This window comes from Solenopsis invicta, chromosome 2 (genome assembly GCF_016802725.1).
Source record: "Solenopsis invicta isolate M01_SB chromosome 2, UNIL_Sinv_3.0, whole genome shotgun sequence".
Classification (NCBI taxonomy): domain Eukaryota; kingdom Metazoa; phylum Arthropoda; class Insecta; order Hymenoptera; family Formicidae; genus Solenopsis; species Solenopsis invicta.
In genome coordinates, this window is record NC_052665.1 from 10,882,266 (window position 1) to 10,906,211 (window position 23,946).

The 23,946-nt window shown below is 37.0% G+C and overlaps 4 protein-coding genes and 1 long non-coding RNA gene across 8 annotated transcripts in view; 3 read left to right on the forward strand and 2 right to left on the reverse strand.

The window, feature by feature from the left end:
- Positions 1-23,946, reverse strand: part of LOC120360075 — a 39,254-nt gene that overhangs the window by 4,754 nt on the left and 10,554 nt on the right. The gene's annotated exons all lie outside the window — the stretch shown is intronic.
- LOC105192935 lies at positions 2,981-10,724 on the forward strand. The gene is made up of 4 exons (XM_011157221.3): positions 2,981-3,299; positions 5,763-5,931; positions 6,019-6,275; positions 6,419-10,724. Exons 2-4 carry the CDS (start codon positions 5,764-5,766, stop codon positions 6,519-6,521), a joined length of 528 nt encoding a protein of 175 aa, XP_011155523.1. The 5' UTR covers positions 2,981-3,299; position 5,763; the 3' UTR covers positions 6,522-10,724.
- LOC105192927 (putative E3 ubiquitin-protein ligase UBR7) lies at positions 10,983-12,979 on the reverse strand. The gene is made up of 7 exons (XM_011157215.2): positions 12,839-12,979; positions 12,533-12,721; positions 12,298-12,444; positions 12,115-12,226; positions 11,850-12,025; positions 11,594-11,753; positions 10,983-11,473 (listed from the first exon to the last, which is right to left on the reverse strand). Exons 1-7 carry the CDS (start codon positions 12,977-12,979, stop codon positions 11,322-11,324), a joined length of 1,077 nt encoding a protein of 358 aa, XP_011155517.1. The 3' UTR covers positions 10,983-11,321.
- LOC113003964 (odorant receptor 9a-like) lies at positions 15,640-23,484 on the forward strand. 3 transcript variants are annotated; one of them, XM_039459758.1, is made up of 6 exons: positions 15,640-15,756; positions 20,374-20,648; positions 21,088-21,696; positions 22,071-22,178; positions 22,658-22,810; positions 23,253-23,484. In XM_039459758.1, the coding sequence occupies exons 2-6, from the start codon at positions 20,385-20,387 to the stop codon at positions 23,313-23,315; spliced, it is 1,197 nt and encodes a 398-aa protein (XP_039315692.1). In that variant the 5' UTR covers positions 15,640-15,756; positions 20,374-20,384; the 3' UTR covers positions 23,316-23,484. The 3 variants fall into 3 exon arrangements, with proteins under 3 accessions (XP_039315692.1, XP_039315693.1, XP_025991409.2); XM_039459759.1 differs by having other exon boundaries at positions 15,649-15,756; positions 20,382-20,648; XM_026135624.2 differs by lacking the exon at positions 15,640-15,756 and having other exon boundaries at positions 20,347-20,648.
- Positions 15,860-19,208, forward strand: LOC105195030. 2 transcript variants are annotated; one of them, XM_039459762.1, is made up of 5 exons: positions 15,860-16,356; positions 16,445-16,751; positions 17,282-17,890; positions 18,412-18,564; positions 18,996-19,208. In XM_039459762.1, exons 2-5 carry the CDS (start codon positions 16,488-16,490, stop codon positions 19,056-19,058), a joined length of 1,089 nt encoding a protein of 362 aa, XP_039315696.1. In that variant the 5' UTR covers positions 15,860-16,356; positions 16,445-16,487; the 3' UTR covers positions 19,059-19,208. The 2 variants fall into 2 exon arrangements, with proteins under 2 accessions (XP_039315696.1, XP_039315695.1); XM_039459761.1 differs by lacking the exon at positions 15,860-16,356 and having other exon boundaries at positions 16,419-16,751.

Genomic DNA, 23,946 nt, shown 5'->3' on the forward strand with positions numbered 1-23,946 from the left:
AATAATAGAATTGATATGAGAATTTCAAGCAATTTCGGCGTAACGTTTAAAAGCGCATTTACGCACAGTTTAAATAAACTGGGCATATTGATCAACAGCACACAAAGTTAATCGTAAACTTGTATTAATTGTTACAAGAGAGACGCGTTATTAATAACTCAAATTAAACGCAAAAGTAGACATTCATTGATAAAAGAGCTTTTCGCGAAACTAGATAAAAATTATCAGTTGATATTGCCTGTTAATACTTATTGTTCTTAGTCGATAATACTCGATTACTAATTTCATATAGTAATAATAACTATTAAAAAATGAAAATTTTTAACCAGGCTATATAATGGGGTTTAGACCATAAAGGGTTCACTTGTTTTATTATAAATTATACACACACACACACACACACATACTTACACACACGCACAATTTTTCTCAATCAGCACACTGCCTAATTTTCACACGATGCTCATCAAAATCGTTACAACTCAAGCGGAATAAAAAGTCATCGTGACATAAAAATGAATGTGAAAATAGTTTCAAAATAATTATTAAAAATCACTTTTTGATCATTCGCGATTCATTTTTGTCATTTTTACGTTATTTCGTATTATCTTATTGTTCTACTTGAAAGATACCCTTGTAACAAAAATCTGCGTGGCACACATTGTTAATGCGTTTTGAAGAAGCAAGATGTATAGAAAGGGAAAGAGCTCACTCCGTGCTAACAATTTGAGGATTCGCTATTACTAAACTGTCATTTAATACGCTTTCACTCATTACTCGTCGCATCACCCTTTTCTTTTCCATACGTATAAGTTGGCGCGTGTTGTGTAACATGTTCCCTATTAGACGAAATACTTAAGAAACGTTAGCGTGTACATAGCACTTGGTGCAAACTGGCGATAACCGTATCGTAAGTAGTTATATATTTAGAGCGCATAGAACGCACGTTCATATAGTATACTCATTTAGGAAAGTTCTCCCTTCACACGTAATAGATATATACATACATATATGTATACGTGTGTGTAGGTATATGTATATATATATGTACACATACATATATATATAAATACATATAGTCCTCGTTGTTGGTTGTTCCGATTGTTACCGTTTCCGTTACTCTTTCTTTGTTCGAGAGCCCGAATAATAGGTGCCAATCGAATAATAGGTGCCAATCGTAGCGCGAATGTGTATTAAAAAAAAACAAAAAAACCAAAAAAAAAACAAAACGAAGATAAACGGTACTATCGTTGTTTGCTACGGGCATCCGGAGATTATTAATTAATTTAGAGCGTGTTCACACGAGATACGTCAAGCGAGTGTCCGTGACACGAGGAAAACGAATCAACCCGGAAGTTTGGTTATCAGTGAACGAACAACGAGATCTCTTTGTGGTATTAGGCGCTTGTGCGGCCGCAAAATTATTCGGTATCTAGCGGTAGGGTCCAGCGCGCCTGCCTTGCTTCTCTGCGTTGCGTTTCTGCGTCGCGTGTTTTATGTGCTGGGAAATTTTTTTTTTTTTCTTGTTTTGATCGTTTCGTCAGGTCTCCTCGACTCTTTCTACCGTGAACGGAGTCGAGGAACGCGAAAGCCTCGCAAAGCACGCTTTGCGATTCGCATACGCGACTCAACACGCTCCAAGTCTTGTAACACACAACATAGATACAAACGAATAAATACACACATACGCATACACACATACACACACGAATGGTCGTTATATTACTTTAATATGCGGATATTTATTTCATCTCATCGCGCGCGCGCGAAAGAATAAGCGCGCGCCAGCTTAGAGGAGAAACGTGGCTTCTCGTAAATCTATGATAACGACAAATCTGTCTCTTCTACACTTGTGGTATGTATTATATTCGCGCGTTATATCGACGACCAATTATTACGAATGAGAGAGGCGAGTGCGCGCAAAGATGGAAGTGCAAAAAGTGCTTTTTTCAGAAGACGATCTTTCAGATTTTGTATAAACTTATTATACAATATTATATGTATACACTCTATCTTCCTATATATATAAAATAATATATATATATATATATATATATATATAAATATAAATATAAATATAATTATAATTATAATTATACTGTTACACACGCGCAGAGCCATTTCTGCAACTCTATGGACGTTTCGTTCGCGCGGCCGAACGGCAATTATGAAAGTTTCGTCAGCACTCTGCTCGAGTCTCTCGTAATTAGCTCGAGTGCCTCGTGACGTACACGTGATCGAGAGTGATCGTTCTCGTCTCTCGCTCGTCGATTCGAACTCGGAAAAGCGATCGTTCGGCAACGCGAATGAGAATCGTCATTATCGTTCACGCTACGACGAGGAACGCGGGCGATATTAACCATGTATGTGATTCTACAATTAAACAGAAAACTGTAAGCAGAAGTCAACTCTATCGCTATTTTAACTTTCAGAGTTTAATAAAACGTTTTCACTAACAGTAAGCGATCTCGTTGTGAATCACCGCCGTGAAACGTGTCGCGTATCTCTACCATCTCTGAAGCAGTCGCGACACGATATCGCGATCCTTGCCCCACGATCCTCCCTCTACGATCTCCATCGCGAGCAGTTTCATTCGTTTCGATACTCGAGAGATCAATCGAAAGATTGGCGTTTTCAATTGCGTCGCGACGAGAGGTTGGACCCCCCCCCCCCGGGTTTCCTCCGAGGAAGGGGTGACGAAATTGACAGATTCAGAATTGCAGGGATTTCTTCAAAATTGTTCAAAGACTGTCTCCAGAAAGTCCAGAGAGAGAGAGAGAGAGAGAGAGAGAGAGAAGGGTTTGTTTTTCTTTTATCGTCGTTCATGTCGTCGCAAAATGGACCAACGTATATATCGTAATATAGGCGTGTGCGCGCGCGCAACGCGTACCAACCACATCTGCGGGTGGTCGGTGGCGACGATACTTTTAGCCCGGTGGGCGGCTGGTTGTGGGGTGGTTTTATCGACCCACGGGATACGCGAATCTCGGAAAGATTCAGTAGTCGCGGGACCACCACCCCGTCGCGTCCAAACGGCTTTCGCTAAGCGCCTCACACGCGAACGCTTCTGCGGTGCTCCCGTTTTTTCTCTTCACCCCCGTCTCTCTCTCCCCCTCCCCCTCTTTTTCTCTTTCTCCGTTTTCTCTCCGATCCTCTCAGCGCCGTTCTCCAGCTTCGCTCCTACCTTTCCGCTCCCTCGCGCGAAATATCTCGCGGCGGCCGTGGCGAAAATACGACGCGAGCCGAAGAGGAGCTGCCATATTCTCGTATACGAGCGATCCTGGATTCAGCTGAACGAAGTAAGTGAAACGCGACGTGTGGGACGACGCTGCGACGGACAAACGAATTTGTCTTATCGCCTGTAAATATTTCCGGAATATATCTCGCATCTTTTATGTCGCTTGTATTCGATGTAGCTATCGATTCCCTATGGATCTCTCGCGAATGTACCACGAGGTAAATACGTCACACGAGTGTTATTCTCTCAATTACGCATTACAACGTGCAGGCTTTTTCTTTAATTTATATTCGTATTAATTTGTATTAATTTGATGTGAGAGAACGTTCATGCCCGAGAAAACATTCGCGCGTGGCTCTCGAGACTCGTCAATTTTTCTATTATTTTTGAGGGATGAACAAATATGGGGCAATCGAAGTGTTATCTGTTGACGATACGTTTCCCTTCCCTTACGTTTAACATTGTATATTCGACACAGAATGAATCTTTATTTATTATTTATAACAGAATCAGAGAGAGAGAGAGAGAGAAAGCGTGTAAAATTTTAAGGGTTTAAAAGGTGCCTCCTTTAAGCTTAGGGGAACAGAGTCTCGATATAGAACACCTGCTTCGGCGGCTGAACGTTTATCGGCGAAGCGTGAAATTTCCTCTTGGATGTTAAATGTGCAATGGTGACCCATTTATCGATTTTCCGAGATTTTAGTGGAACGCCGTTTGCCGTTCTCCTCAAGGTAGGAAAGAAAAGAAGGAAGAAAAATAGGAAAAAAGATAAAAAGTTGAGTTGAATAAAAAGAAAAATCGACAGAAAAGTGGAGAATCCTCCGCGCGAGATTTAGTGCATCTCGAACCGAACTGTCGCGGACAGCTACGGGTTATGCATCAACGATGAGACGCATGAGATGCGTCCGAGTGGAATATTTGTCATCCGTCATGTTCGCGACAGTCGACGATCGACGTAACGCGCACTGTTGGCTGGCTAGCTGCGTTTCGTACATCTCTTCTTTTACCAGCCAGCGTGCGTCGCGTCGTCGAACCTATATAATGAAATCGCGTTAGAAACGAAACGCGGCGCGGCGCGGCGCGGCACGGCGGCATCCATATGGCGTGCAGTAACCTCGATTATCGGAAACTGTTATAGCTATTTTTCTGGAGCGCAGCCAAACGGAATATCAACGGCGAAGCGGCGCGATCCAAGGCAAGCGTCGACGAGTCAATGCACGACCTACACTCTCGTAGGTCGTTGCCATAAATTAATCTCTTTCCCTTCCTCATTTTTTCGGGAATCTCGAGCGTCGATTCGGTTTCTTTCTCTTCGATCGTTGAATTAAAAATTTTTACCCTGAAATATCATTGCGTCGCGCGTTTTCGGCTTTTTTTCTCTTCTCCGATTGAAAACAAAATCGCTTTGCCTTGGCCTAAACGTAGAACAGCCCGCGAGTTGGTACCTTCCAGGGTGAATCACCTCGGCATGTCGCGTCGGAGCCCCGCGCCCCTGCGCCCTTGCGCCCCTGCGCCCCGCGTCTATCGAGCCAAAGACGCATATGCGTTTCTTTAAAAGGAAAATGGGAAATACGCGTATATCACGAGATCCAACTATCACGCCGAGTGATCGGATATCTGTTTCTCCCCTCGCGCGCTACCCCTTCAAAATTTTGGCAGAAATCCAGGCTATACGAGATAGCGGTAATACTAGTTGCACATTCGCGCGCACCTATAACTCGGCCTACTACTCTATACGATGCACGTGGAGCTGCAACCATGACATCGAGGAATCAGGCCACCGTTCCACTTTACGCCCTTCTAAAGCGATAACGGTCATATATCTGACTATTTTATGCGAGCAGCCCGCGCGCGATTCTACTCGAGCAGCCCGAGCAATTGTGCGAAATCGAAAAATCCCTCCTTCGCTCTTCGACTCTTCGGCTCTTTGGCTCTTCGCACGGCTCCAGCACGAAGTGATTTCATTATCACTTCAATTCAGTTACAATTGTAGCGTCAAGTGGCAGTCAATATTGTACGAAACCAAGGGACAAGAGGGCGTAAGAGACGTGTTTTTCTGTTTATTCTTCGAGAAGGCGGTCACGCGAGATCGTACTTATCGTTAGCACGTCGATGCAGTCCAACGAATCTCTCGGATTACGAAAGGAGAGAAAGAGAGAGAGAGCGAGAGAGTTTGTCGTGCGTTTTTTAGCGGGGTGCACCCGCACACCCCGTACTGGCTTCGGTTGTTCGATAATCGAGGTACAAAGGCCATCGCCCCCCTTCCCCCCCCCCTCCCCGAGAACATATCTAGGCCACCGACACCACCAACGTTTGCCAGTAATCGCCATCACCGTTGCACATCCGACCACCAAAGCGGAGTTGCTCGCGCTCGCGGAAACGACTACGCAATAACATTTGAAGATATTCTTCGGGGGGTGCTTCCCCTTTGAAGTGGAACCTCTAAAATTAATTAAGAAACCACGTTCGCGTCATTACGATAGCATTCCTCCTGTAATAATTGGATCGTGTATAATCGTTTCAGAATGATCACCGCGCTACCGGTACCTTCGGTGAAGGTCTTTCACAAGACTTATTACCAGGAGAAGAACTCGCGGATAGGAAACAGCCAGCCGGGTAGCCCACTGGCGGAGAGCGAGGCGGTGCTGGCGATGTTGGACAAGGAGCCGCCGGAATATTATTTCTGTGGGAAGGTAAGATACTTTCGTTCCGCGCGATAGAGCACGGACCTATCATCGTCTTTGCCCGTTTGCGTATTACTCCACGATATTACTCTGCAGGTAAATTCGCTGTACGTCGTCGTCGGTTCGCTACTGTTGGGAGCGGTGGTGCTGGTCGTCGGTCTGGTGCAACTTGCGCCGGGCGCGGAAGCCGCGCGGAACTCGGCGGCTCTGATCGCCGCCGGAAGCAGTCTCCTCGTCATAGGGGTGTTTCTCGCGCCCCTGCGAGCCGTCTGCATCAGGAAACAGAACGCCCAAAAGGAAGGCACCCATCAGCGTAGCGTCACCAGTATAGACATGTTGCTTGCCCAGCACAGGTAAAGAATGCTTTTAGTTATTTCTTCTTCTTCTTCTTCCTTCTTCAACCCCGTCATGCGAAAATCTCCGCTCGAAAAGTGAAACTAGGGGCGCGATTTTCCGCGTTCCACCCTTTTCCACCGTGATTTCGTTGTATCGGCAGAGATTTCACGGTCCTGACGCCCGACGAGCTCGAGGACCTCGTGGGTCGGCCGGCGTCGAACAATCTGGAGAGCAAGCCGCACAGGCAGGGCCACAACACCTAGGTAGCGATCAGCTCGAGGAAGGTGCCGCCGCCACCACCGCCGCCGCCGCCGCCGCCGCCGCCACCACCTTCCACGTCGTCATCATCCCCGCCGTGCTCGAGCACCACCACGCCGCCGTCGTCCGTCGCGTCGCCAGGACCAAGCTCCTCCATTCTCTACACGCATCGCTACGATACGCGCGAGCATAGTTTGGTTTAAAGGTTTAATCGATGTGCACTCGCTGCCGTCATTAGCGTCAGGCCTGTGCCCGTCCCCTGGGTCTCCTCTCACGCATTTGTTCTGACCCGCGAGCGGAACCTTTCGCGGACTTGGGCTAGCCAGAGGAAATAAATAGCCGATGCACGATACGTACGCTTCATCGTTTCCCAAAATATTCCGATGACGATCAAAAGCTTTCTTGATTCATCCCGCCATCGAGCGTGTATGAATCACGTGTATGATGCGCTTTTTACCGATGCATGTCTTTTCGATTTCGAAATCTCATAGACGTCTTTGAGAAACGTATGCTTCGTATTTTACGTACGGCCACAATTCTTAGTATTTTACACATTTGTATTTTCGCGATTCGAACGCGTGGAAAAGAATCTTCGCGCGCTTTCGATTCATGATCATCCTGGCATATTTTAGCGATACGTTGCATCGCAGACGCTTTGCGGTTTGATTATCGCTGCAATTTTAGCAAAGATATTTTTGCGCTACAGAAAGATGTATGCTTTTAATGTCTGACAAACAAGTTTTTTTTTCTATTAAAACTGTGTAACACAACGGGTGTTATTTTCTCAAAGACTAAATTGTGTTCAATTCACGAGTGAATGAAGTACGATACAGAGTAATTTCGTCGCGAATCTTCATCTCGATGTAGACAAAGATATATACATAATATATATAAATATATATAACGTTATATAACATACACTTACGATAAGATTTGGAAACTTTCGCGATTTGTTATGAGTAGGGCGATATAGGGGAGAAACGAAATCATGGACGCCGTAAAGAGAATGTTCTTGCAAGTCTTGCGAATACTCGTTCGCATTAAATATTTAAGATTGTCGCAAATGTCTTGCAAGGGTTTGCGCAATGTATAACCCTACGTGGACAGGCCGTATATAATGTCAAGATCATTGCGGAAGAAAAAGTAAAAAGACATAAGTCAGGAGCGGATGAGTAACGACGAACCTCACGAGCACATAAAACATACCGAGATCGATATATGTATAATACGTTTATACAGAGTGGCGTGCAAAAAGTGGGAATCAACAGAGTGGATAGGTGCGCGCGCGCGCGCGCGCGTGTGTCTGTGTGTGTGTGTGTGTGTGTGTGTGTGTGTGGGGAGGAATGTTCGTGCGCGCCTGATCCATTGAGTTTCCAAGTCCTCGGCAAAAATTTGTGCGCCAGGCGCAATTAGCTCTCACCTTCGAAACTTGTGAGTTTCTAATTGGTCGTCCAAAATGTGGGACCTTGATTTAATAAATTGTCGAAACGAGGACGACGCGAGGTCGTGGGAATGCTCGGGAATGCTGATCTCCACCTTTTGCACGACCGTCGGATGCGGACGCTTAGGATAGATATCAGATATATGGAGACCGACGATGGTCCCGTTAAGAAAGCGAAAAAAACCTGATATTTGTCCTCGCCGTGGCGATTTATCGATCTTTCTTTCATCCGACACGTGCGACGTCTCCGGCTCGGGAGTTTCGATTCTTTTAAGAATGGGAATAGTGTTATTTCGTGGGCGCGCGAATGAGAAAAGACACACGGAGAGAAAAGACGCCTAACGTAGAAATATAAATCAAAACACCGTAGTAAGAGATTAATGATAAGTGATTCCGATCGCATTTATTCACTTTGTACGCTAAAAAGGGTATCGTTTAGGTTTATTCCTGTAAACTGTCCGCAAGATATTTCATAAGACTATTATCAGGAGACATATACATATGTATATTTGCGCGTTTCACCTGCATACGCAATCTCGACGGATCGATTGTTTAATAGAGAATTGGCAAACTGGCATTCGAAACACTTGCATATTATATATACCAACGATACGTCTGCAGAATTTGTGATAAAAATACCGATTAAATTTTCCTAGTAACGGATATTGTTTAAGTCTCGAGCTTCTTACGTAAGGATACTTTCAAGCGAGCAAAATGCAGCTTTGAGGAGGAAACATATCTACCGAGTCGGTTATGAGAGATATATTTTTATTGTCATTCTAGCGGGTACGCGCAAAGGAGGGAGATAGCGATTAAGAAATAACAACTGTCCACGTTTATCGATCTAAAAAAAAAAAGAATCGCATTTGTCGTAAGATTCCTATTGAATGTTTGCCTTAATTTCAGAGACTAGAGAGATCGTCATTAAATATTAGCGATAAATTCTATATGCGGAGAAATTCTAGTCGCAAGCGAGAGAAAGATTTAATCATAATTTAACGTCATCTTTAAATTCGTATATTCTCGATCACCGTTCATGTTGCGCGCCTGAAAAAAGTAAAAAAAAAAAACGCGAGCGAGTTCGGCACGCGATTCTCGCCAAGATGTCATTTGCTGCGATAGGACTTTAAACGTAACTTTTTCAGGCGAAATACAACAGGGAAATATAAACGCGCAAATATCATCGGGCTGGCATTTGGTGCGGTTAACAACAATAAATTGGAATCGGGAGAGAAACTCGGGAGTTATATATTTCCATCGCGCGGTTCCTTGTTGTATGAAGAGATCGGACGTAATTTTAAGAGATTCAACGCACAGAATTAGTCGTAAGCATTTTTATAATGGTGTTCTATGTACATTAATACTGATACTACTACCCATCACAATCACGTACACGCATACACACAAAACACACACACACACACACACACACACACACACACACACACACACAACAGACACAGATAGCCCGATTGTGATCCGACCACGAATCGGTCGGCGGAAGTGTTCTTCGTACACGTTGAAATCATCATCCCTAGGACTGAATAATAAAAACACGCGCCTAGCCTTGTATATACGAATGTTTGTAACGTGAACAAAAGAGAAAAAAAATGGATTGGTGGTAAAACCAATCTTAAGACGAAATTTGCTGACATTTAATTAAGGTGAAGCAGAGCGTCGCGACGTAATTCGTGAAATGCATATCGTATGAAGAGCTTTCGTGGAAACATTCATTAGCCGCGATTGCAGCGTTTCTTCAGATCCAACGGATAACTTGTAAATGTATTGTGCCGCGTTGAATACTATTCGTTATTTTAACGTGAAGATATAATTTGAGATGTTCCAGTTTGAGATTTTCCATTATTTTCTCGACACATGCTCGATTGATACGATTGATAATTAATCGATAAAATTTTTAATGGAATTACTTGCATTCAGCCACGTGCCAATTTTATTCTGTTCCAACTCGAGATTCTCGTACTTACGAATTGAGACTAATTCCAACGCTGCAACCGTGTCACTGTCTCACGTCGCATGAAGAAGATATCTCCGTATTTGTGCTGCATATAAATGCATCGCTTAGGTTTTACGACGTAATAGTACCGATAATATTGAGAAAGTTCTAACGAATAAGACTTAGACTTTAATACAGTAGCGCGTAGGATAAGGGAATGTTATATCGCGAGGCGTTCGCGATGACGCGGCCATCATTGTTGAGGCTGACCCATCTTGGAGCGAGATGAAAAGAGGATGCGCGTCTTTCGTTATTTTATTCCACATTACTACGGCAATAACGCATAGTTTTACTGCGAAATTGCTATTTATATTTTATACGGTACGATTACATCTATATAATATATGTATATATTATACATATATGTATATCGATGATGCAGTGTATACGTCATAATGTATTCGAGATAAATGGGGTTTCCGACGTGAGGGGCATACCGAACCCCTTCTATCACTGCCACAGATTTATCATAAAAGCGAGATAACGCGAGAAAACGCGGACGTCAAGGCAAACGCGAGAAACGTCGGTTAAAAACGCGGCTGCGTTAATTGAACCTCAACAATATGTTCCGCCATTGTGAACATGTCGAAGACATTCTGCGTATAACAGCTATTATATATGCAATATACATATATACTACAGATATTTTATCGGGAACATTCTGACTTGCTTAAAAGTTGCGTTGATCCGTATATTTTGTAAGCGAAAATTATCAATAGCAGTTATATATAATAAATATTACTACGATACCTATGTTGTTGCAATTATTAATTATATTAATAATATAATTAATTATAGGTCAAATTCCCTCCTGTATTCTCAGCGACAACGAAAAACAACATTGGCCTACGTAAAAATCTATGTATGAAATTAATCTAGGTATAAAATAAAAAAATTAAAATCTTTCGCTCAATCAGTGAAAAGTTGATAATACAAAAGAAAAAAAAGACTGGGACATAGATCAGTGTAAACGTAGTAATACAGAATAAACAACACGAGCTTAGCTCGTTATATCTTTCAATAAAAATTTATTCATAAATAGAATTGGAGATTAAATATCTTACGTACAAAGAAATAGCAAATATTTTTTTTTTAATTAATACTCTTCCTCGACATGTATTTATAATTTTATATCAGCAAATTACAATCTTTTTACATATCTCTTTTACCCTTTTGTAATTATATATGAAAATTTTTTTATTGACTCTCCAATATATATGCAATAACGTATACCAAAACATTAAATATAAAAATCTTGAAAATTAAGATATACGAACCTGCCATAAAAACGTAATAAAATGCTTATTTTTATTTGGATCATTGTTAGCTACGGGGGTGAAGTACAAGTTTTCAACGACAATATGTTGGCACTGTCACTTTAGGACGTTTTCTGGATTCCATTTCTGAAAAGAACTCCTTAATATCTTCTTCGCGTACGACCTTTTTGTTTTCAGCAAACTTCTGTAGATACTGCATAAGTCGTTCTTTCATATTATTGTATTCTGCAAACACAAAATTATAGTTTACAAACAGTTTAACAGTTAATGAAAAACGGCAGCTATTTTCTGAAAGATTTAATGCTTTCTATAAAATATAGAACAATTTCAATTTCATACTTTTACCTTCAATCGCTGTCAACTTTTGTACGTGTCCCATGCTAGCAAGAGCCTTCATGCCTTTTTCATATTGAGATTCCTGTTTATTCATTTTGCCTGCTTCCTCATATGCTTGTACACTGTCTTTTGGATCAAGTAAAAATGCAATGTCTTTTGCATTATACAACTGTAACAACGATAAAAAATAGAATAAAAGGCTGCGATATAAAGACATACAAGTTCTTAAAAATTTTCAATATTTGTAAAAATGACAATATCTCACAGATTTGCATTCTTCGCAGGTACACAACGCAGTTCTCCAACCTTCTATCCAAAAACAGCTCCCCTTAGGATCCACACAGCCAAGTTTTGGCATTTGACATCCTTTCGGCAACTCACTGACGTCTATCTCTTCATTTTTCTCAGATACATCTGATTTTGCATCCGCTTTCTTTAGAACTGTTCTCAACAAAGTACACCATATTGATAAGTTTACAATAAGTATTTATAATTAAAGCAGCTTCATAAATTGTAAAAGCCCAAATAACCTGCATATTTTGTTGCATATTTCCACAGAAAGTTGTATTTCCTCATACAGCCTGCACAGATCATCTCATCGTACGAGTTATCTACTGGTGCGCTGTTGTCACATTCTAGATGCTGAGAGAAATTGCATTAAATATAATTGAATTTTTTATTGTTATATAAAGATAAGACTGCGTCATATTTACTTTCAAGTGATACCAATCCTCGCATATTATACACTGCAGCATGTCATCCTCATCACCTTCTGGATCAGGATATGGTCTCGCGCAGGTACAATAAACACCATCAAAATTCTGATTGTATTTATTCTCAGTATTGGTTGCAGATTTCATCTATAAAAAATCCAACAAATGTCAGTCAATCGACACGATATAATCTTATGTAAAACGTACAAAAAGTATCTTGCGAAAGATCTAGTACCTTCTCCAGATTACATTGTTTGCCATTAAACTTGGTATTTCCACAGTCGCACCTAAAGTGTCGCTTTGTATACAGCTCCACAAGTTCATGACCCTCGTGACAATGAAAACTGCACGCCAAACAAACGGCAGCTCGGATTTTATCTGAGCAGCACGTTTTGCACGCGTACAAGGCTTGCCTCATGTATCCCTGTGAATAACGGTCAACCAAAAGCCAAAAAAAAACGATTGTTCATAGTATCAATAATGAAGGATAAAACTGCAAATCGCGATATTGTTAGGGTAAAAAGATGGAAAACGATGGTACCTTGTTGTAAGTACAATTTTGGTCGTCGGATGCACCTAGAACGGCGTACGCGTCCTCTTCGAGCTGACTTTCCACCTGGAGAACGTCTAGCATCGTGACAGAGCTGTCGTCCTCCACGGACTCGACCAACTTGTCGGACATGTCTCTGATCTCGAGACTTTGCACTCGCGAAAGGATAGGACGAGAGGCTCCAACGCGAAATCGTAGAGGACGAAGAGACAGAGATGGACACGAAAGAGAGAGAGAGAGTCAGGTCGAGACGAACCGTCAAAGACGCAGATGTGGAATCTGGTCGAAGCAAACTGTGAGCGTGAAACGACTTTATGGACCGACGCGTTCGACGCGACGCATCTTCCCGACCCTACCCTCCGCTAAACTCTCGTCCAATCCACTCCTCGCACAGGAGCCACGCGTCCTCGCGTCCTCGCGCGCGACACTTGTCAAGTACCGCGCTACGGTAAGGACTTCAACAGCGATCCCCGTTACGTCGCGGCATGCCGAAGCGACGAGCGTCACGAATCAGCCAGGCGAGAGACGCAAATCCCAGCGATTCAAACTTCGAACGCAAGCCCACCACCAAACGTCAAACGTCCCGTCCCGTCCCCTTTACAGCCGTTTACACACGTACACTCATGAACAAAAATCAGTTTCCCTCCAACAGCAGTGAGCAGCCATCTCGATATTCCTTGCGCATGCGTGCGCATTTGGATGATCGAACAAAAGATGAAATAAATGTTCGCTCTCACAAATTTTAAAAGACAGATAACGACACAGAAATTATGTGTTTTTCTGATATCTCAGATCAAATTTTCCTAAATTTTCAGTGACGTGAGATACGATTAAATTTAGATTTACACTCAAATATGAACACTGAGTACACAGAGTCAATGCCACGACCATTTAAACTTTCGAGCGCCTCTTGTGTCTATAAAATATAGACACTGAACTACATTGTCTAGAAAATCTATAGGTAAGATCCTTAATTTTGTGGTTCTCTTCCGTGCTATAATCGGAAGCAGAGTTGGATAATATTTATACATAAAATATAAATAACCCAAGTAGCAAACAATATTTTTAAAAATATATCTAAGAACATAAAAAATAATGAATTAATTCCTCTTTATTTAATTAAAAAAACGTTTATTTCAATGTACATTTTAATTGTTTATCAAAACAATTTAAAAATATTTATTTGATTTATTAAAAGATACATTTTTTCAAATGTTAAAGTAAACGTTTTGCAAAGTTAAAAAATATTCTTTTACTAAAACAAATGTTTTTTTTTTAATAAAATAAAGAGCACTTAATTAACCTATTATTTGGAACGTTTTTAAAAATGTTTTTAAAATGTTTTAAAAATATTTTTAAAAACATTGTTACTTAGGAACCCATATCACGAGTATATTATATAAACTATGTTTTACGTGTCATCTATGAAAACAATAATTAATAAATTATAATATATCAATAGAATAATAATATTGTATTTACAACTGTCATGTATTGCTCGTACTAGGGGTCGATCATGAAACTTTTTCCCTAAGGCGGGAACGTGAAAAGTGAAAAATTTCTCCATTAACTTCAATGGTAAAGATTTTCATTTTTCATGTTTCCGCCTTAGGGAAAAAGTTTCATGATCGATCCCCTGATTTAATTCTAATTCTTTGTTTTTATTGGTAGTTGATGAATGCTACAATGCTTATATTTTTCTACTGCAATCTAATGATAAAGATCAATAGAAATGCACGCTACATTTTATAAATGCAGCAGGAAATACGAAAATCATTACATTATTAAGTGAAAATAATGAAAGTGCGTTATTAACACCTTCTATTATATTACATCATTTATATATTATTTAAATATCATTTTATGATGTTTGCATTTCATCTTTAGTTTCTTCAATTGGCAATCGGTGTGCGAGATAATAATTACGAGTTTAACGAAAATAGATAAACTTACGGAAAATTGTGAAATAATGTGTTCTCAAACATTAATTTAGGAAAAATGAAAAGAAAAGTATATTTATATTGTGGACGTATAAACTTGAAAAGTAATGAGCACAAGTGTTTGAATGAAACCCTCTTTCATCGAGACGTCTGCTTATATCTTTACGCTACGAAGCTCCAAGTACGAATGCTCTTCCGGTCGCGTGCTGTGCACGCAGCTGACAACGGTATACTGACAACGATCGATAACGGAGAGTCTTCTTTATATCATATAAGGAAAGGGAATCGTAAACTTGTCTGCCTTTAATCAGTTAAATGAGAAAAACATCTGTAATCCAGGCGAAATTTGTAGTATAATACACTCGGTCTCGCGATGCGTCTTACCATTCTCTTTGAAGTACAATTTTTTTTATACGTTTATAGCTTATCTATAGTCCATTAGGATGTATCGTTCTATAAAGTTCGATTGAAGCAAGCCACAATAATTTACGTTAGTATTTGAAGGTACTTTGAACTCTCTTTTTATCGTCTATCGTTTTAGGTATACGTTTTGTCTGTCGAGATCTTGAAAAATTAATGATCAATTTTGTAGCCAAGTTTACGCGACGTTCTACAAAGTACGTCTACTAAGGTAAATTATTGTGGCCCGCTTCATCCGAACTTTATAGAACGACGCGTAAAATTGGCTACAAAATTGATCATTAATTTTCCAAGATCTCGACAGACAAAACGTATACCTAAAACGATAGACGATAAAAAAGAGAGTTCAACGTAACTTCAATGTAAGTTGCAATCCTTCAATAATTTGAATTTCCAAGGTAGAAGGTAAAGTCTCTTCCTCTCCCTTGATTTGGTGCCATTGTCAGTAAATCCGTCGTACCGAACGTATCGTATGCACTACCTGATGTTTCTTGGTTGAAAGTTTTCTAACGAGAAAGTTTATCTTGAAACCTGTATACTGTGCGATTGGTAATTTTAATATGATATAAATGTTTTTCAAGTCTTTATGAAATGTGACAATTTTTGAAAGTATATTGTGTCTTAAATAAGTTTGAAATACGTCTAAGTTACTATATGGATAAAAATTATAATAATGACATATGGCTCCTAATTATGGGATTACAAAATTTTATTTGTTCTAATTTTTATAAATATAACTGTAAATGTTAATTGACATTATTGATCCAATCACCAATTATATTTTTAATTAATGTTCAATCGCAACTTACATTAATGTTACTTTTAACTAACCTTTGAGTTATACAGTGACGTCTGCTGAGACTTAAAAAAATTAATACCCGAATTTAGGGCCAAGGTATATTAACGTGTCATTCTATAGATTTTGTACGAAACATGGTACAATTTAAGTTTGTTAGGCTAGATAATTATCATTATCGTCATTAGAAATGCAAGAAAATTCAAGTTTTCCAAAAAAAGTAAAATATTAAAAAAAATAGAAATACAAAGATATTTGCTATTCTTAAGCAAATTCTGATTCCTTTTCTGCGAATACAAAATCAAATGTATGTACTACAGAAAGATCTAGTTATAACTGAATAAGGCTTGTCCGTAAGCATAAGTGTTTTCACACGTCTATCTATATTCTCTTACAAAAAATTTAATTTTTTTGACATTTTAAAATATTAAATTTTTCCAGTTGAAAAGATTTTCCATTTATGGTTTTTTGAGTTCTTTAGTGTATGAATATCACCATGCCTGATAAACGATTACAAGCGTATCGCAAGTACCAACGCATAACTAAGACTCTACTTATTATCAGTGGTTGTTGGTACATGCCTACAAAATCCGACAAGTCCACGCGCTACTGGCCAGTGTGTGTGTTTTTGTTAATGATCATGTACACGACAATGACCTTTCGTACGACCTATCTCTTTAGACATAAATTGGCAAATATGATGAAAATGGTAGGCATGGCTACGTCTGCAGTTAGCGCTATTGTTAAGGTACGAATTAGAGAAAAAACTCATTACGTATTAGGAGAACAAGATCTAAGATTCAGAGAAATATCTTATATTATAACACATTATTATATTACTATATTCACGCGCTAACTTAAACAAACCAAAGGTTTTAAAATCATATTTTTCAGTTAATAATTAATCTAAAAATATATCCTTCTCAACATGTATTTTTATGAATATTCATGACATTTATTAAAATTTTATTCATTCCTTTGTTATTCATTTATTCAATTTTATGACATTCGTTAATCACCCAGATCGAAAAAAAGATTCGTATTAGAAATTAAGAATATTTATTAATTGTCAGTGCACGCAATGTATTAACATTTGTTAGACATTTAATAAGCATTTCTTTGTAAAGTTATTTTTTTTGTAAAAAAAAAAAAAGAAATTTTGATTTAAAATTAAAATATAAATGTAATTATTCGATATTAAATGATATATTAAATGTAATCACTCGTAATTTTTTGAATCGCAAGGAGAAGAAAAACGCATCACTGATTTTTTTTAAGGTGTCAAGCTTCATGATAAATCGCAGCTCTCTGATAAATAATCACCGGACGCTAAATGATTTTTATGAGGAAGAGCTTATGCAAAACGAAGAAATCCGGACGATAATATTTTCGCTCCTGCGTGCAACGTACACTCTAACGTATACATATGTCATTATTATGATAGGATTGATCACAGCATATCTTGTGCCTCCGTATATATTCATAATTCGCAATCTTTCCCACTTCCATTCAACTACGAATTACACCCTGCCGCTCAGCAGAGGGTACGGATACTTCTGGACCGTTCCCGATAATTTTTGGTATCATCTCCATTTGATCGTCGAAACGATTTTCGGATCGCTCAGTTGCATTACGGCGTGCGGCGTCGAGAGCGTTTTTAGTTTATTTGCCTATCAGTTGGCCTCGACTGCGCGCGGCATGATTTACAGGCTCACGAATCCTTTGCCCAACAAGAAATTTTCGGATCTGTTGAAAACGTGCATTGAAAAACATCAAAAGTTGCTGCAATGTCGCGACATACTGGAAAAAGTCTACGCACCCATCAGCTTTTGGCATATTATCTCCAATGCTATAGTTCTTTGCTCGCTGATATACGATATTACAACAGTATGTAAATACCAAATCAATATTCAATTTTTTATTGTTTAACTTTTATTATGCTATATGTATAATAAATATTATGGTAGTACAATTAATATCGTTGTATTACACGTTAATGAAAAGCCAGATTAAAAATGAACGTATTTTGATTCTACTTCTTTGAAAAACATTTACGAATATCGAAAAAGGCAATGTTATATTTTTATAGCAAAGCCTAATATAATTAAAGTAAAACGAAATACTTTCTAATAATTTTTGCTCTAAAAAGTATAAAAACAAAAAGACTATGTTGCGCTGCTAATTTTTTATTCTATTGCATAGAAAATTACGTAAATAATAATAATAAATATTTGCAACAATTTAAATTTACTTTTTCCAACATACTTGTGTTTCTGATGTACTCTTTAATAAAACTGCTTCAAATGTTTATATACGCATGGAACGGCACTGTTATTACAAATGCGGTAAATTTTAATGATTTGGTAAAACAATTATTGCGATAGAAAATTAATTTTATATACATTTAGAGCGATGATTTTCGTAATGGAATATATTTTGGCGAATGGCCTAAATCTGAACTCGATCGACATGTCAGAACAAATGTTATTTTGATGATGATGCAAAAACCGATGACTATGTACGCAATTTTCTCTCCCGTCGAGATAGTCATGTTCACAAATGTAAGTGTTTAAATTATAATTGGCCGTGTAAGTATGAATGATAGGATCTCAGGACCATCGAATCATAATCAGTTTTATCGCTCTAACGACACTCAATGTTCTAAAATAGTATTTATGTTTTATTTTTGTACGAAAAATATGAATCCAACACTTTCAAGTAAGAAAATAAAAATTATTTTAAACAAAATCTACTTATTATAAAATTTATAATTATAAATTTTAAAATAAGCAATAAAACTAAAAATTACAAAATTTTAATTATTGTTTCAAATACGATAATTAATAATTTATTTTATTTGTACAGCCCACTTTTTGAAATTTCTATCAACTTTACTTTTTTGCAAAATAATAAAACGTGTACATACATCGGCTAATAGTATTCACAAATTCACATTTTTTGTATACTAATACTATTTTGTTTTTATTGGTAGTTTGTAAACGCTACAATGTCCTACTTCTTCCTGTTACAATCTGTTGGTGATAAAAGCGGATAAAAGTGTTCTATCTATGTCTCGTAAACTCTGGCAAACACAATATTACTTTAATGAGAGAATAAGAAAGTACAAGATTTAAGAAAGTACAATCAGTTTTATTAACTTTTTATTATTACACTATTAATATTTAATATATATTTAAACAATTTATATTTTAATGTATCAATGATTGTGCGTCTATTTTCCATCCAAACATCTGTTAATAAATTTGTGTTCATCAATGTAAGTATTTAAATAATATTTGATTGAATAAATTGATGTGAAAGCTCAAGATTTCCGACCGAGTTATTTCCATCTTTACCATAGTATTACTTAAATATTTTTCATCTCTACAGAAAAGATACAACGGTGTAAAAACATAAAACTAAGAACTATATTTCAAAATAAAATTTATACTTAATTTTTGCGAAAATCGAAAATTCAAAACTTGAAAAAAAAAGATGTCAGTAATCATGTTGAGATTTGTAGTACAACACACGCGCCTCGTGATATATGTCTTGCCATTTTCTTTAAAATGCAACTTTTCTTTATGTCTATAATCCTATAATCAACTTAAATTGTAGCCAGTTTCGCCAAACTTTATAGGATAATACGTTAAACTGGCCATAAGGTTGGCCATTAAGTCTTCAAGGTCTCGACAGATGACAAGTATAATTCAAATAATGAGTCAATAAAAAGATAGTTCGAAGTAACTCCAATTTAAGTGCAATTTGAATTTTCAATATAAATGATAAAGTCTTTTCTTCTTCCTTGAATTGATGTTATTATTAGTAAACCCGACGTATCGAACGTAAGTATTTGATACGTTAATGATATTAAAAATGTTTAATCGTGATATTAATGCCACCATTAAAGGTGCAAAAAAATTCAACTTTTATAAAGAAAGTAAAAAAATTAAAGTTGTTTACTATATTCTTAAGAAAATTTTAATTTCTTCTCTGGGAATATTTAATCAAATATAAAAATTTTAAAGACGAGCCTTGTTTAATCATAGCTGAATTGTCGTGCTAATATTAAATTGATCATCAATTCAATATCGTAATACTACTAATTTTTAAACAAGAACATCTTATAAATGTTTCAAAACAAAAAAAAAATTTATTCGGCGCACAGTTTTAACCTGAAAAAATATAAAAATTATACAAAAAATATTAAACGAATAGATGATTGTTATGACTGAATAAGACTCGTCTTTAAATAATTGTATTTTCACACGTCGGCTTGCATTTCCTTACAAATATATTAATTTCTTTGACATTTTAAAAAATATTGAGTTTTTCCAGTTGAAAAGATTTTTTGTCCATGGCTCTTTGAGTTTTTCAGTGTATGAGTATCACCATGCTTGATAAACGATTACAAGAGTATCGCAAGTACCAACAAATAACTAAGATTCTACTCATCGTCAGTGGTTGTTGGTATATGTCCAAAAAATCCGGCAAATCCACGCGCTACTGGCCAGTGTGTGCGTTTTTGTTAATGATAATGTACCTAACAATGTCCTTTCGTGCGGTCTATATTTTTAGACACAAATTTACAATTGTGATGAAAATGGTAGGCGTGGTTATGTCTTCAGTTAGCGCTACTATCAAGGTACGAATTGAGAAAAACTCATTATGTATTAAGAGGACAAGATCTAAGATTTACACAAATACCTTATAATATATTAATATATTCACGCGCTAAACTTGAACGAACCAAAAATTGCAAAATTATATTTTTCAGTTAATAATAAATCTAAAAGTATATTTTTCTCTAGATGTATTGTTATAAATATTGACATTCGTTAAAAAATCAGCCAGATCAAAAAAAAGATTCGCATTAGAAATTAAGAATATTCATTGTCAGTGCGCTAATACATCGCTTAGACTTTTAATGAGCACTTTTTGCAACGTTATTTTTTGTAAGAAAAAAAATTTTGATTTAAAATTAAAATATAAAAGTAATTATTCGATATTAAATGATATATTAAATCACTCGTAATTTTTTGAATCGCAAGGAGAAGAAATACGCATCACTGATTTTTTTTAAGGTGTCCATCTTCATGATAAATCGCAACTCTCTGATTAATAATCACCGGACGTTGAATGATTTTTATGAGGAGGAGCTTGTGCAAAACGAAAAAATCCGTTCGATAATATTTTCGTCCCTGCGTACAACTTATACCATAGGGTATACATATGTGATCCTTCTGATAGGATTGGTCATGGCATATATTGTACCTCCGTATATATTCATAATTCGCAATATTTCCCACTTCAATTCAATTACGAATTACACCCTGCCGATCAGCAGAGGGTACGGATACTTCTGGACCGTTCCCGATAATTTTTTGTATCATCTTCATTTAATCGTCGAAACGATTATCGCGACGGTCAGTTGCATTACGGCGTGCGCCGTCGAGAATGTTTTTGGTTTCTTTGCCTACCAATTGGCCTCGACGATGCGCGGTATGACTTACAGGCTCACGAATCCTCTGCCCAATGAGCAATTTTCGGATCTGTTGAAAACGTGCATTGAAAAGCATCAGAAGTTGCTGCGATGTCGCGACATACTGGAAAAAGTCTATGGACCCATCATCTTTTGGCATATTATCACCAATGCTATGCTTTTCTGCTCGTTGATATACGATATTACAACGGTACGTAGATACCAAATCAATATTTGATTTTTTAACTTTATGCTTAGTTTTTATTATGCTATATATAATTAAACGTGAAACAATAAATATTATTAATATCGTCATGTTACACGTTAATCCGCAAAGCCGGATTAAAAATGAACGTATTTTGATTATACTTCTTCTTTGAAAAACATTTGCGAATATCGAAAAAGGCAATGTTATACTTTTATAGCAGAGCCTAATATAATTAAAGTAAAATGAAATACTTTCTAATAATTTTTGCTCTAAAAAGTATGAAAACAAAAAGATTGTGTCTAGCTTGCTAGTTTTTTAGTCTATTGCGTAGAGAATTAAATAATAATAATAATAATAATAATAATAAATATTTGCAGCAATTTGAATTTACTGTTGTCAGCACACTTACGTTTCTGATATGGTCTTTAATAAAGCTGCTCCAAATGTTTATATACGCATGGAACGGCACTGTTATTACAAATGCGGTACGTTTTAATAATATGGTAAAACCGAGGGGGAATTCACAACCCAAAATTTTGTACACCAATGCCGATTTTTGGCATTGCTGTAAAACACTGCCGACATTTTTGTACACTGCCGACAATGCTTATTGTTAGTCAATGCCTACAATGCCGTCAATCCTATAGATATTAAAATTAAGGCAATGCCATGCAATTATGAACACTACCGCGTGCCCATTATCATACGCCAATGCCTGCACAAGAATTCTAAAGCTTTCCCGAAGTATTCAAAAATTTTTGTGCTCAACCCCATGATCGAAAAACCGACTCTGAAGTGAGCTCACCACTCCCCAACCACTGACGACAATGCCGTCAATATTATAGGTCACTGCTTACTTTTTTCGGCAGTCCACTGCCGAAATTTTGTACACCAATGCCGGCTGTGAATTTCCCCTCGGGTAAAACAATTATTGTAATAGAAAATTAATTTTATATACATTTAGAGCGATGATTTTCGTAATGGAATATACTTTGGCGAGTGGCCTAAATCTGATCTCGACCGTCACGTCAGAACAAATGTTATGCTGACGATGATGCAAAAACCGATGACTATATATGCAATTTTCTCTCGCGTCGAGATAGTCTTGTTCACGAATGTAAGTGTTTAAATTATAATCGTCTATGTAAAAATGAATGAAAGCTCTCACGACCATTGAATCATAATCAGTTTTATCGCTCTAATAACGCTAAATGTTCTAAAATAGTATTTACATTTTATTTCTGTTTTATTTCTGTACAAAAAGTATGAATCCAACACTGTCCAGCAAAAAAATAAAATTATTTTAAACGGAATCTATATATTACAAAATTTATAATCATAAATTTTAAAATAAGTAATAAAACTGAAAATTACAAAATTTTAATTATTGTTCCAAATACAATAATTAAAAATTTATTTTATTCATACGGTCCACTTTTTGAAATTTTTATCAACTTTACTTTTTTGCAAAATAATAGAACGTGTACATACATCGGTTAATAGTATTTACAAATTTTCCTTTTTTTTTTATACTAATACTATTTTGTTTTTTTTGGCAGTTTGTAAACACTACAATGTCCTATTTCTTCTTGTTACAATCTATTGGTGATAAAAGCGAATAAAAATGTTCTATCTATGTCTCGTAAACTCTGGCAAACACAATATTACGTTAATAAGAGAATATAATTTGAAAGTACAATCAATGCTTTATTAACTTTTTATTATTATACTATTAGGATTTAAAATGTTTAAACTGTTTGTTTTAAAATATATAAATGATTGAGGGGATTATTTTCCATCCAGACGTTTATTAACACAGTTATGTTCAGCAATGTAAGTATTTAAATTATAGAGGAGAAGAGGGTATTATGGCTACTGTCGACAATATGGTTACCCCTATTATTTCCGTTATTAGATAACGTATTCTAACAATGTCTTATGGAATTATTCGTTTAGTAGCCCGCCGTTTTTTAGTGATGCTAATATGCCAATACATAATGACTGACAATTGTTATAAGGAATTTTTACTTTCAAACATTTCTAACTTTTTTAAGGTATTCTTTTAATTTTTAATTAAATTTAATTAAATACATTTCTTCATTATTCTTAAACTTGAGTGTATTATCACACAAAGGTACATACACTCGAGTGTTTTTCTGTTATTTAACTTTTTATTTGGCTGTATACATTGTGAGTTATACAAAGTTAAAACAATAACATAAAATTTTGTTAATATGATTTGTTTAAACAAAA